General features: G+C 48.6%; 1 protein-coding gene across 3 annotated transcripts in view; it reads left to right on the top strand.

The window, feature by feature from the left end:
• SYK (spleen associated tyrosine kinase) overlaps positions 1 to 14,581 on the top strand; it is a 96,627-nt gene that overhangs the window by 44,302 nt on the left and 37,744 nt on the right. For all 3 annotated transcript variants that reach the window (XM_012533353.3, XM_004270606.4, XM_012533354.3), the window contains exons 3-4: positions 81 to 241; positions 13,247 to 13,382. In XM_012533353.3, the coding sequence (XP_012388807.1) occupies positions 81 to 241; positions 13,247 to 13,382 (297 nt within the window). The remainder of the gene's footprint in view (positions 1 to 80; positions 242 to 13,246; positions 13,383 to 14,581) is intronic.

Below are 14,581 nucleotides of genomic sequence, written 5' to 3'. Positions count from 1 at the left end.
TAGGATAGATTGGAAATGCTTTCTGCGTCTTTCTCGTCACTTTCGCTTGGTATGGCTTCACTGTCTTCTCCTCGTGACAGGGTCAAGCTCTCGAGCAGGCCATTATCAGCCAGAAACCTCAGCTGGAGAAGCTAATCGCCACCACAGCCCATGAAAAAATGCCCTGGTTCCATGGAAAAATCTCTCGGGATGAATCTGAGCAGATTGTCCTGATAGGATCAAAGACAAATGGAAAGTTTTTGTAAGTATTGTGTCTTTTCCCTTCACCCAGTAGCTCCAGGCCTGCTTGGACAGTTAGGGGTAGCTCAGCCTCCACATTCCTGGAGTCCTGGTGACTCTTGGGGAAGGGATCATGTGCTATCATCAAAACACGTGTGTTGGTTGGCTGCACAGACATCTCAAATTGAAGCCATCTCATGGAATTCAGCATTTGTTTTGCCCAGTATGGCCCCATTGGGAGGACTTTTTCTTGGGCACCGAGGGACATCATTGAAGAGTATCTATTCAGCCACGTCTTCTGCTTTTAATGATAAACATGGGATGCATAACGCTATCTGTGGCTATCCATCCAAGCTAAAGATACTGCAGTGCGATTGCTCACATTTGCCCCAAGATCTCAGACTTTTCTTCTCTTTGGGGAGAAGTACCAGTAGGATGGATAGTAAAGAAAATTTGCTGGGAGTCGCTCATATGAAAGGTTAGTGCAGGAACTTGATCACAAGCAGGTGTGCAGACTCTGGCCTCATAATCTCAGAAATGAGGTGTGTGTCTCAAGGCCTGCTCACTCTTATCCTCAGTGCTCAGTGCACCTCAATCCTGGAGGTGCTGGAGATGTAGGCTGCCTCGGGGCAGGGTCGGTGGTCCAGAGAGGGCAAGGAGCTGTCTCGGACAGGTGTCGACCTCATTCCCCTGAGGTGCTGTGGCTGGTGGGATGCCGGGGGGCTGCCAGCCAAGGCATGCTCACCTGTGTTTGTCACTGCTCAGTGACCCCCGCCCCGGACATGCTGACTGGGTGCCCCAATCTGGCCTCGGACACTTACACAGCAGTGTAGCCCCGTGACCAAGGATGTGGAGTCACACCCAGCTGGCACTGTAAACTTTTCCTAGAATTGAAGTGTTTTCTCTGAGTATCCATCTATGTAAAGAATTTTCCTCAGACTTTACTATAATCCCTATTATTTAAGAAATGATCTTAAACACAATACTCTTAAAAAAAAAAAAATCCTAAAAACAAGTCCAGAGCAGCCCAGGCTGGCACACTGCATGACTGGGATGATGGCTTAGTGGATGCAGTAATGGCCACTGGCAGAAATCATGGGACAGAGGGATATTTTTTGCCCTCAGTGTGGCACCTATCAGCTCATTTTCCCCTGAGGTTTGAACTTTTACCAACTTCTTAGGAATAATTTCCAACACACCTCTCATGGGACTGCATACATGGCATCTTGGTACGTTAAGTCAGCCCCAAGTTGGGTTATCCAAACAGCAAGACCTCTGCCTTCTCACCGGTTCAGAAGCCTGGGCTCAGACTCTCGCTGGGGAAGAGCTGCATTCAGGGAGACCATCTGCTCCCCACTTAGACAAGGGGGTGTTGCAGGGAGCACCCACCCTGGGACAGCCCCACAGTTGTGGGGTCCTTCCAACTGGGTCTTCTCCGGCCTTATCCAGGTTTCCCTAAAGAATGTGTCTCCTGCCTACTTTCCCATCATTTAAACTGACTCGTCCATCTGTGGACCAGCATTTATTGGTGTCCACAGTTGCGTGAGGCACTGGAAACCAGCTCCGTCCTGGGCATTGGAGACGGAGGCGTCTGCCTCGTGGGGCCCACATGTCACTGGCAGAAGTAGACACTGAATGATTGAACAAGAGTTGCACAGCGCATCGGAGCATTTAAGGAAGAGACTAGAGCATGCTGTGGTTGGGGGTTCTGTTTTATGCTGGATGGCAAGGAAGGGCCTGACTGTGAAGGAGACATTTGAGCAGAGACCTGAAAGCAGCTGGGAGCCATCCTGATGAGGGAACAGCATGTGTGGGTGCCCAGAGGCCAGGAGTGTGCTAGGAGGGCCAGGCCACCACGAGGCCACTGTGGCTGGTGCAGAGTGAGAGGGGGAGAAATGGAGGATGGGGGCCAGTTTACTGAGGGCTCTCGGGCATTGGGAGGACTTTGCTTTGGGCAAACCAGTCTGTCCAGCTTCGGGAAGGTGTTAGGGCAGATCCAACTGAAGTTCAATGGTACCCGTCTGGCTGCGTGTAAAAAAGAGCCAGTGCAGGGTTTCCCTGGTGGCGCAGTGGTTGGGAGTCCGCCTGCCAATGCAGGGGACACGGGTTCGTGCCCCGGTCCGGGAAGATCCCACATGCCGCAGAGCGGCTGGGCCCGTGAGCCATGGCCGCTGAGCCTGCGCATCCGGAGCCTGTGCTTTGCAACAGGAGAGGCCATGACAGTGAGAGACCCGCGTACGGCAAAAAAAAAAAAAAAAAAAAGAAAAGAGCCAGTGCAGAGGTGCAGAAGTGAGCATGCTCACCGGCCACACTGTACATATTTTCTCTCCTCTTGAACTATGGTATGAAATCCATTTGCAGTAGCAGAACCCCTGAGCCAGAAGGGACCTCACTGCTAATGGTCTAAATCCCTTGATTTTCAAACAAGGACTTAGGCACAGAGGAGCTTGCCCAAGGCTGTCAGGCAAGTAGGAGATGAGAGCTGGAATGTGGTGTCCCTGGCACGTCTGAGCTGAGAGGAAGCAGAAGCAAAAGCCACGTCCAAGGCATCCACTGTCTCTGGCTCCACCGTTCTCCCCATGCAAGGCGTGGTGCCAGGGCACATTACTCAGAATGCCCGCTCCCCGCTCTTGTCTCCTGTACACACAGCTTGGCTGGGACTGTTCAGGAGTGGCTTTGTGAAGAGTGGCTGTCAGGGACTTTGTACTGTCCTTGGAGAATAAAGGCTCTTTACAGAGGAGATGGACAGTGTGGCCTATAGACCCTCCCTTGCAGTCATCTGTGGCATTTCTAGAGGTGGCTTTTCATCATCTGCTATGATGGGCTGAATGTTTGTGTCCCCACAGATTTGTATGTTGAAGCCCCAGCCCCCAGTGTAACAGATGTGGAGGAGGGGCCTTTGAGAGATGATTAGGTTTAGACAAAGCCATGAAGATGGGGCCCCATGATGGGATTATCTATGAAAAGGAGGAGGCTGGACTCTGCCTGCACCAGAGAGGCAAGGCCACGTACGTGAGCATACAGCCAGATGGCAGCTGTCTACATGCCAGGGAACAGGCTTTCACCAGCATCGTGATCCAAGACTTCCAGCCTCCAGAACTGAGAGAAACGTCTGTTGTTAAAGCCCCTCAGCCTGTGGTATTCTGACTAAGGCACCTGCCTGTGTCTGGGGTCTGGCTGGCCAGATGGGAACACCAGACAGGGACCCTCAGCCCAGGTCCTGTGGGTCAGGGCTGGAGCTCTGCCTCATTTGTGACATCAGGGACAGAGGCAGAGTGGACAGGCTGTGTTGGGGATGAGTCCCCTCAGCTCTCTGAGGCCTCATATGACAGCACAGTTTGCCATTTTGAGAAATTAGCCACAGCTCAGGCGTGACTACAAAATAGATTTGTTAGGAAAGAGAAACAAAGCTTACTTTCCGAAAATGTTGTATCCTCTCCCCCAAAGGAAGGATCCAGAATTGGTGGGGTCCAAAGCATATATAATTTGGAGACCCTCTTTAAGAAAGAACACAAAATTAGGTATACAATGCAGTATATTTTAGAGTGAGAAAAAAATCACAAAGATTTACAATTTTTAAAAAACTTATCAATACCTTAAACATACAAAATTTAGAAAAAGTAATATTTTTATTTTTACTTAAGTTCTTGACACATGTCTATAGCACCTTTTATTTTCTACATCTTTTGACAGTATAGTGTTTCCCTCTTCATTTGACAATAATTTGGTAGTATTTTCTTCATTTTGAAAAAAGAAAACTCAGTCCTTCCTCTAGGTTCACACCTCATTCTGAGTAATGCATGTCCATTTTTAGGATCATTGTCAACTCTGGAAAAGGAAGTTGGAGTGGAAGAAAGAGTGGTCTTCTCTGGCTGTGATTAAATATCTTTTACAAATCATACAAAACTCTAAGGCCATGTGGTCACACTGCTGGGCCCTGCTTGGGCCAAACGAGGCTATGGGGACGGGCTGTGGTCAATGGTTCTCTGACTGTCCAGTTCAGAAGTATCTCACCATGTGGTTCGTGCAGGACAGCTCAGAGCTCACATTCACAAGTGCTGCTCCAAGAGCACATCACATCTGCTGAAATGTAATGTACTAGTCCCTTTGTGTCATCATGTAAGGGATCTCAGAACAAAAACGCTCTAAAATTTCCATGTTCTGCAAACGAAAAGCAATGGAATTGTCACTTGCTTTGTGCTTAGTACCCAGGAAAACATTTTATTGTTTTTGGCTAAATGTCCTTGCAAGTCTTACAGAGTCAAGAGTGAGTTCTAGGTGACCTTTAAAATACACAGATGGCAGCTCTCCAAATGGCTGAATTAACATGGCACAGAAAAGATAGTATCTCAGATTTGTCAAAGGAGTCATCAAACCAGTAAGTCGCCAATGCCATTTTCACTGTAGTTCTTATTCTCTGACTTTAGAAGTATGCTGTTAAAAAAAAAAAAAAAAAGCTGCAAAAATAGCCTCTCATTCCACAAAATAATGCATTCCACCAGATGTGTGCCAGGCATTGTGATAGGACTGTGACAAACTAGACTTTAGTCCCTGCCTGCACCGTGCTTACAGCCTAGGGGAAGATGTTAAATTCAGAAACACATACTGCAAACTGTGTGACGTGTGACTACATGTCCCGCTCCATCCATCACGGTCGTCCCATCTAATGACACTGTTGGTATCTTTATTTCTGTTCGCTTGTTTGTTGTCCGTCAGTCCCACTTGTTCTGCATGCCCAAGTGCAGGGACTGGCCTCCATCTTCACGGGTGGAGCCCAAGTGCTCAGAACAGGTCTCAGTGGTAGGAATCTTTTTCTGGGGAAAGGAACGTTTCAGCTGTGTTCTGAGCAGTGAGGAGAAGAGAATCAGTAGAGAAAGAAAAGAAAGTGGTCCTGGGCAGGAGGAAGTGTCAGTGCAGAGTCTTAGGGGTCAACACTGCCACCTGAGTGTGGCCTGGCCCAGGAGCAGGGCAGGAGTGACAAGCTGTGTGAAGGAAAGGCTGTCCAACCAGACAGGAAGTCCCTCCTGACCCTAAGGGGTGGACTGGGGAATGGATTGTCCACTCAGGGAGAGGGAAAGGGGGCCGATAACATGATGGGAGGGGGTACAGCAGGGGTCAGCAGGGCTGTCTCAGACCAGAGGGTCATCCTATTTACACACCAACTGTAATATTTGCCAAATGATCCTTAAACTGGCCGATTAGATTTAGCTGAGGTTGAGGTGGTAGTAAGGCAGTTCTGGACTCCATCAGGAGGGAGGAAGAGCCACAGCAGGATGAGTGCTGGGGCGGCTGTGCCCAGAGCCGCTGGGTGAGAATGGTGGAAGGCAAGAGGTGCTGACTGCAGGTCTTATTTTGGAAATGCTTGGTGAACGCCAGGCCAGCGTTGCCGTGGGACTAAGAGGTGGAGGGGATTGAAGGAGATCCCAGGAGAGCAGGTGGGGACGAGGTGCTGCCAGATCGAGTCTCCTGGGCCAAACCAGTGGTGTAGTCAGGTCTGAGAGACTTGTGAGGTCCTGAGGAAGACCCTGACCTCTGGGCTGGTCCCCTGGATTCTGAAGAGAGGGGAATGAGGGTTCTGCAGGGGGAGAGATGGCAGAGAGTCAGGTCTTAGACCAGGACAGTAGTTTGCAGAAGTCAAGAGCGAGTGTTGCCCATGCCATAGCTGAGTAGTGTGGGCAGGGCAGGAAGGTGAGAACAAAGGCCTAGAGGAAGCCCAGGAGAGTTGGAGTCCGAGGGTCTGAGAGGCACATGTGCTGGGGAGTGTACGAGCTGTGACCTGTGGGCTTCGCGGGTCCTGAGGTCGTAGAGCGTTACATCCCCTGCAGTTGGGGGTGGGCCTCAGCACCCTGCGCTGGCCTGTGGTTGTTGCATATGATGGGTGGGACTCCTCGACCCACGCTTTTCTCATGACAGCTCTTTAATATGTGACAGTCATCCCAGGTAGCCTGGGGCCCTGTATGCAGAGAAACAAGACAGTGCAGAGGCCTCTGAGCAGGTACCAAGTAGTGGTGCCGTTTATCCTTCACATGCCCTCCACAGTCAACCACCTTTCCAGCCCTGCAGAACAATTGAGTTCCCTGTGTGATGTGCTCTTATGTGCATCTGAAATCCAGGTACCCCAGATCTTCCTTCCCCTGTCCCTTTCAAGGAGAAATAAACACTTTAATCTTTGAGTCATCCCTTCTTCATTAGCCATTTTCTAGATGGAGTATGACATTCTCATTGTTTTCTCCCTTCCTCCCTTTTCTTCCCTTCCCTTCCCCACCACATCCTTCTCCATTATAGCCTGATGCCCCTCACACCCTCTCCTCCTTTACACACATGTACGCGTACACACACACACACACACACACACACACACACATTCACTTATTCATTCCTCTAATGTTCGGGGCCCTGTAGGAGGCCTTCCAGGGGAACCTATAGGTAAAACAATGAGCAACATGCACAGATGGTCCAATGAGGGCATCCACCATTCTGTACACAACTGGGTACTAGAAGATTTGGTGACAGTGGCTTTCTAAGGAAAAGGGTTGTGTGCACCCAAAATCAGGAATGTGCTAAACCATGTGGTCCTTGTCCAGGTTGGACCTGGCTTGGGGACACTGGGTGACATACCGGCCATTCTTGAATATTAGAACAATACCTTTCACCAATGCCCTCCCCCTCCCTCTCCCCCTTCCCCATCAGGTATACTGGATGGCAGGTGGATGCCTCTCTTTGGAAATAGCTATTAGTAATCTTTTTCAGTGCAAGTACAACTCAGTGTAAGGTAACCAGGATAAAATGTATTCAGAATATGCTACATTTTTTCAGAGACATTGAGATAGCTTGTAAGAATATACACTTGTATTCCCCATGAGCAAGGAACAAATGTAAACTAGGAGAAAGGATGAAGAATGAAAACAGTACCTTCAGTGGGGTTCCACAGGATGGATAAAAAGTCCAGAGCAGATGATGTAAGCAGTGATTCTCAACCTTCTGTTTGTGTGCAGACCACCTGGATGCTGGTTAAAGCACAGATTGCTGGGTCAAACCACACACCCCCACCCCCCAGTTTTTAACTCACTAGGCCTGAGTTATATCTCAGGAATTTGGATTTCTAACAAGTTCTCAAGTGATGCTGGTCTGAGGACCACATTTGAGCCTGCTCAAGATGCTGGATGCCTACCTAAGCTACGTTAAGAATAGTGATCATTTGAGATATTCCAAGTTCATTGGAGGGTCTTTAACCATATGTGCATTAGGGAATGTTCCTGTATTATTTGACTGGTTGAGACAGAGTTAACCTTGAAACTGCTTCTATTTGTAGAAACTTAAGTTCAGGCAAGCACAGCCACTTAATAGCTCTGTGAGTTAGATAGCTTAATTCATCTCTCTGACCTCAGCTTACTGAATGATAAAAAGGGGAAACTACTGTGTTACCTGAGTTGTTACAGAGATGAACAAGGTAATATGTTTAAAGCTAAGCCAGTGGTTGTCCTGTATCTGTGCTTCCTACAACCATGGATTCTTTCATCAGTTCTGGAAAATACTCATCTATTTTTTTCAAGTATTATCATCTTTCTTTCTTATCATTTCTTCCTTCAGAGGCTCCTATTAAATGTGTTTTAGACCTTCTTAATTTATCCTCTATTCTTTCTTAGTTTCTATTGCCTTTTCTCTTTGCACTGAACTATGTAATGTTCTTGGATTTGTCTTCCAGTTCATTAATTTTTACCTCATCTGTATCTAATCTACTTTAAACCCATCCACTGGCTTTTTCCATCAGTTATATTTTTAAAAAATTTCTAGAAATTCCATTTGTTTTTGTTGTTTCTCAAATAGTCCTCTATATTTTTGAGAGTATCTTATTGCTTGCTAGTTTTTGTGATTCCATCTTTTGTCTCTTTGAATATTTCATGTATAGTTAGCTTATATTCTGTATCTGATGATTCCAATACAGAAAGTCCTTAGGTGTATAAATCTCTGTCTCTCCTGCTCTTTTTCCCTCCCTGACCTCTTTCTTATAACTCCTGTTTCCTTATGTTTTGGGTGATCTTTTTGAGCTCGTATTTGATTGATATTCATCTGTGGGACTCCTGAGTGTTCTATGCTGGGAACACTGTTCTCCGGAGTTGAAGAGGTTTTCTTCTTCACCGTCCTTGCTTTAATGGGGGAATCTCAGGTTCAGGTGCCCACCTTGCTGCTGGCCCGGGTTGTTCTCCCCCTGTCCACTGCAGCACTGATATTGGTGTTTGTCCTTAGCTAAATCTCACTTTTTTTTTTTTTTGCTCTTATTTGCCACTCACTTTTCCCTCCTTAAGTTATAACTCACTTTTTGTTACATATTTAAATTTCAAAAGTGATCTCTGGGTTTAGAAAAAAACCTTATTCATAGATGAATGAGACTGCATGACCCTCATATGCCACAATAAAAGCTGAGTTCTGTGAGCGCTCTTAGGTGTTGCCATCATGGATCAAAGTGTGCCATTTTATTCGACACGTGTGGTTCTGCAGCCGCAGGTCAGCATAAAGTGTCATGGCCTGTCTGAGGTGAAAAGTTTAAAGGGGGTTGTGGACTAACGTCAGTATCACTTCATTGGTCTGATCAAGGTCCCCATGAAGCTGGAGGAGAAGCAGCATGACCTAGTTTCACCTCATAAACTAGAGCAGAGGGAGAGAGAGGGGAATTGATAAAACTTTTTAAAAGGCAGACGTGTGAAAGAATAGCTTGGCATGGCCCCACATTTAGACCTGTGTTCCATATTGATCCTGCTTTCATTGCATGTATGGAATGCTCACGTGCCTAAATTTTGCTATAGTGCAAAGCAAAAGCACCCAGAAGTTGCATTTCCTCTTGTCTTCCGTGGATCATTAGCGCTGATACCTCTCCTGAGTCTGGGGATGCTCTCAGCGTTATACTGGCAAGCATACTACTGGGCGTGCCACTCCCATATCCTCTCCTTCCTTACTCCTCAGCTGCTGTCTCGAAGCCACCTTTGGGCCCCATGCCACAGTATCTGACCACCCGATACAGCGTCAGCCCTGGAAGTGAGCCCCTCCCTGTCTCTTTGTACAGCCCATCCCGGCCATAGGCACACAGCTTATCCCAGGCACCCCCTTTCCCCTCCAGCCAGCCACGCTCTACTCTGCCCATGGGAAAACAAATGCACAGGACAGTGAGAATGCCTGGTGGGCTAGGATGTGCCCCAGCTGTCCTATTCTGTCTGCAGCAGACACAATGCACTGTCCCCAGACCTTGGTGGGTGGAGGTCACCTTGAGGGTCCCACCACCTCCTGGTCCTCACTTCCCTGTCAGTATCTGGGCATCATTACCACATGTTTTCTCCGATCCAGGAGGTCATAGGAGGGTGGAAAAGGGCTTCAGCACCCCCAGGCTGTGCCTGGCAGAACGAACACTCTCCCCACCTCAGCTTGGCCAAGTGCTTGGTGTCTGTGAGGTGCAAGGCCTGCTCATCGCAGAGCCTGAGACCATCCACCCGCAGAGGCAAGGTGGCTCTCCTGCCCTCTCACCAAGGACCTCAAGATGGTCTTAAGGCCAGTTAGGACAACTTCGCAGTTCAAGAGTGCTGAAGTCCCACACCCTGTCGTAGCAAAACACAAATCTGTCGTGAGCCTGCTTGTTCCAAGAGACTCACTGGGAAAAAATACAGTATTCTGGGGCTTCCGGGAATATGCCTGAAGATAGTTGACCTGGAGGGTGGAGGCCAGCAACCCCGAGAGAAGGTGCAAGACTAGTCTTTGCTCTTTCCCCTTTGGGCGTCCATGTGACAAACCTGGCAGGTGTCCCAGGGCAGAGGGGGGCTTTCTGAGGAACAGGAGGGGGCCAGGAAGAGGAGCTACTTCAGCTTCCAAACCAGTATTTTCCATATGTTAGATTAAAAATAGCCCAGCCCAGGATCTGCCTGCAGCCAGCAGACACCTCACAGTTACTGGCCGTTAGTGTCACCAAGCCTCTGGGCTTTGCCACCTACAGATGTTGGGCCTGTGGGTTTCCCTTCTCTGCCCTCGTTTCCTGCCAGCTGCTTCGGGGGCTGCTCAGGCTGCATGTCCACAGCCTGTCCCTGTGCCTCTCGGTCCTTAGATTGTGCTCACCAGGTAGCTGTCGCCACTGGCATCCTGGGAGCTGAAACAGGTTGCCTGGCTGGAGCTCTGGGAGAGAAACTCCTCTGGGACCTATTCTCAGGGGGAGCCTCAAGGAAGCGTGTGCCTTTGCAGAAATCACTGCCCAAGAGCAAGAGATGCTCTATTTCTGCCTTGCATCAGCTCTCTTTTAATGCTGTTTTTCTTACGAAAATACGAAACACACAGAAGAGTGAGTCACTCTGTAAGTGCAGCTTAATGGATAATTCTAAAGCAAACACCACTGGAGTCAAGAACTAAAACACAAGCAGCATCGCAGAAGGCCGCTCACTCACACCCACCTGTTACAGGACACCACTTCCTGCACCCTTGTGTCCAGCATGCCCTGGCTTTTTTCTTTCTCGTCACCACCTAGGACCTAGGCGTACATCAAAACCGTTCGCATTTGCCTGTTTGGGAACTTCATGCATGTGGAATCACAGTATACGTTTTATACTTGTGAGACTCATCTGTGCTTTGTATCACTGCCATTTGTTTGTTTTATTCTATGACATTCTGTGGTATGAATACCCCGCAACCTACTTACTCTGCACTTAGTGAACACTTACGCTGCTTACGGTTTTTTATAATCGCAGATAAAGCTGTTATAAGCATCCCCACATACTTTATAGGTGCAGAATGCACATGTTTTGTATATCTTGGAGTGTTTTGCTGACTCAGAGGGGATAAATAGGTTCAATTTCAGTAGAGAATTCCAAACTGTTTTCCAAAATGATTGAACTGATTCATGCTCCCACAGGCAGTATACGAGGGTGCCTATTACCCTCATTCTCAGAAATATTTAGCATTTTTGGTCTTTTTAATTTTTGCCAGTCTGAAGGGCGTGTAATGGTATTTCCACTGTGGTCTTAATTTGCATTTCCCAATTTCTAATGAGGTGACTGAACCATCTCCCCAGACATTCTGTGATCCTCCATCCCAGTTTTAACAACAAAAGGTCAATCAGGGCATAAGGCAAGGTGGAATGGTTGGGCATTGGACATGGATCTGGAAAACCAGAGTTCAGATCCAGTTACTTGATTCCAGGACCCTGAGGTCCAAGATACAAAGGACTTTAAATCAAAGAGAGTGGTATTTTGGAATGGCCTCTGAGCATCATTATCCCAAGGTCACCTTTTATATGCGTATACGTAAATTGATATTGCTTCATATTAAGAATTTGTATAGTTCTTTGTACCTCCAAACTATCCTATTTGTTTGCCACGGATGCTTATAAAATAAACAAAGCAGGTGTGAGTAGCCCCACATTATAAAATAGCTTCCCTACAAGATAGACTCAGTTATCCCTCATATAAAAATATGTTTTTCCTTTTCTGTGTGGTGGTTTTTCGGTTTGACAGCAACCAACTGGCCTTAATGGGCCATGTAACTGTGAAAGGGAGCTTACACTTTGGGGTGCCGGTGACCTGGTTGGGTTGGGAAGAAGGGATGTTTTCACAGAGAAGAAGGTTTCAGAAGCGGCCCCTAGAGGCCGAGGCGGGTCTGGGCATTTCCCGCCACCCACACCAGCTGCCCTGAGCACTGGTGCATGGAGGGAACCCGTTCATCACGCACAGCCAAGCACGACTTAAACTTATTTTTAAAACGAGGTTCCAAAGACACAGCTCATATCTCAAGTCCTGGGTTAGCTTTTTGAGGTGAACCTACAAGGCCAAGGGTGACCACGTCAGCTTCCAAAGTGCGTCTTGTGGATGTGGCCTCGTACAACCGAAAGGAGGCATCAGAAATTTCCCCTCAACGTGGAAATACGACGGCAGCTTGGCATATTTGAACTCTTCCCAAAATACAGTGCATTGGGCACATTGCTTAACATTTGGGGGCCTCAGTTTCCTCATTTTAGAAAGTGCCAAGGCCGGAGAGACTTTCTGGGACCGCTGGGACCTCGGTGACTCACCATCTCGCAGATCTTGTGATCCCAAGGGCTTGAGTTGCTGAGAGGGGAAGATGGGCTGAGGATGGCGATGACTGAGGAATTCAGCTGGGGAGGGGCTTCACCTCCATTCCGTGCCTTTGCAGCCCCACCTGGCCTGCGCCCTCCCCAAGTCCCACAGGCCCTCCCCGTGGGCGGCAGGTCCCCCTGCATCACAGCGGGTGCCTCTCTACTCAGTATCAGACTCACAACACTCATTTCCTGAATGAGGGAAGGGGGTGGTGCCCAGGAGCACCCACTGGGACCAGGAGGCAGAGCCTGGGCGCCCAGCACAGCCAGTGCAGACCTGGCTCTGCTTGCTGCTCACCACCCCACGCTGGAGGACATTTCCTTCTCCTGGCAATGTCATCTGACCGCATCACATGGAACATTTTAAATACCCGTCCTGGTCCCGCCCTCTCCTCCCTGCAAAGGGGAGAGCGAGCTTGAGGGAGTGAAGAGGGCTTTCAGCCCCCTCCATCTGGGGTCCAGAAGGTTCCTAGTTAAAATGCCCACCAGACACCCCCCCACTCCACGCCCACCCTTGGCTAGACAGGGGAGCTGCACTCCCTGGAATCGGATCCAAATGCAGACCTCACTGAAGAGAGGAGGTGAGTGAAGAGGGCTCTACAGACTCCCCAGCTGCGGAACGCTGAGGGTCCCACTTACTGGTACGCTGAGCAGCGTTGCTGCTCCAGGCAAACAGAGGACTTGCCCCCAGAGCCCAGGCCTCTCCTGATGCCCACCCAACGCTCCCCAGCCTGCTGGGCTTGGCTGTGGCCTGTCCCTGACCATAGTATTTCCTTGTCTGGAGCTTGCGGTGTCACTGAGCTGTGGGCTGGGCCTCCCTGGGTACAAAGTCCTTGACCCCTTGTCCCCGAGGTTGGGACGCTGTTGCAGGGTGCCTCCCCAGGGCGCTCCTCCCTTCCAGGCGGTAGGAGTGATGGTGATGCGCTGTCTCCTCTCTTCCAGGATCAGGTCCAGGGACAACGGGTCTTACGCCCTGTGCCTGCTGCACGAGGGGAAGGTGCTGCACTACCGCATCGATAAGGACAAAACAGGGAAGCTCTCCATCCCTGGCGGGAAGAATTTCGACACACTATGGCAGGTATACATCAACCTCAGAAAAGAGAGGAACCGGCCTCTGGACCTTGTTAGAATATGCCACCTGGGTCCTTGCCAAGACCTGCCCAATCAGAGTCTGCTTTTCAGCCTTCAGGTTCCTGGATGACTGGTCTAGGGTCATCATGTCAGGTGACAGAGGCTCCCATAGCTTATCCAGAGCCCCTTAGCTCTTGGCACTAGTAAGTGGTACCCACTCAGGACTGTGCTTAGTTTTAACCAGAGACCCAGCCTTGGGGCTCTAGAGGCATTTCTTTCTAAGACGTTCTGCCTATCATACAAATACGCACAATAGAAAGGTGTGGATGGATGGGAAGGTAGGCCTAGAAGTGGCTAATCAGACTGTTTTTTGAGTTGTGAGAGGCCAAATTTAATATAAAATGCCAGGTGCCATTCTTACTGCAAAATGAATCTTGCTGCAAAATTAGGGCAACCTGGCAGTTGAACCTGCGCTTCAGGCCGCCACTCATATAGGATTGTTCAGCCCTGGTCTAAAATGGGGTTCTTCTTGACCTACCTGATAGTAAACCCGAAAACAGAGAGTAATTTGGGAGTTTCTTAGGCACTAATGAGCCCTAATCCGGTGTTCATCCCTGCTTTCCATTGGGCACGAATGACTTGGCTTCATTCTAAATCACAGCTCCATGAGGAAATGGCAAAGCATCCTATAAACTGTAGTGGGTCCAGAGACAGAGAAAACCAAGGGACTCTGCCATCCCAAGAGCGACAGCTACGTTGAGCTTTTGTAGGTGCGGGACATCATCGGGGATGGGTTCAAATGTCCACACCAGGCCCCACCAGGAACCTCATGTGTGGTTACAGCAGGAAAGGACCCGACTCAAAATCTTGCCTTTTTAAAAACTGTGATCAGGGATCCCCATTACCTTTAAAGCACTTAGAGTAACCACCACACGGTGTATTTTGGTTCCTAATGCTGTAGTTGGGGACAAAATCTTCTTCTTTGAATTCTGGGTATTTTAATATTTATTCATATTAGTCATAATGCTGACATTGTCTTTTGGTTTGTAGATCATTAGCATGTAGCTTATTATCAACCACAGACTTTGCTTTGTTTTAATGGTATCGCTTTGAAAGAGTATTTAACCTATTAGGTACTAATGCCCAATGCAAATCAGAGAGATGAGTAGGGAATGTTGCCTTCTGGTATTAATTTCCTGTCAGAGT

This window comes from Orcinus orca, chromosome 6, assembly GCF_937001465.1.
Source record: "Orcinus orca chromosome 6, mOrcOrc1.1, whole genome shotgun sequence".
In the NCBI taxonomy this organism is placed as follows: domain Eukaryota; kingdom Metazoa; phylum Chordata; class Mammalia; order Artiodactyla; family Delphinidae; genus Orcinus; species Orcinus orca.
The sequence above is the reverse complement of the archived record's forward strand: the minus strand, read 5'-3'. Positions and strand labels throughout refer to the sequence as shown.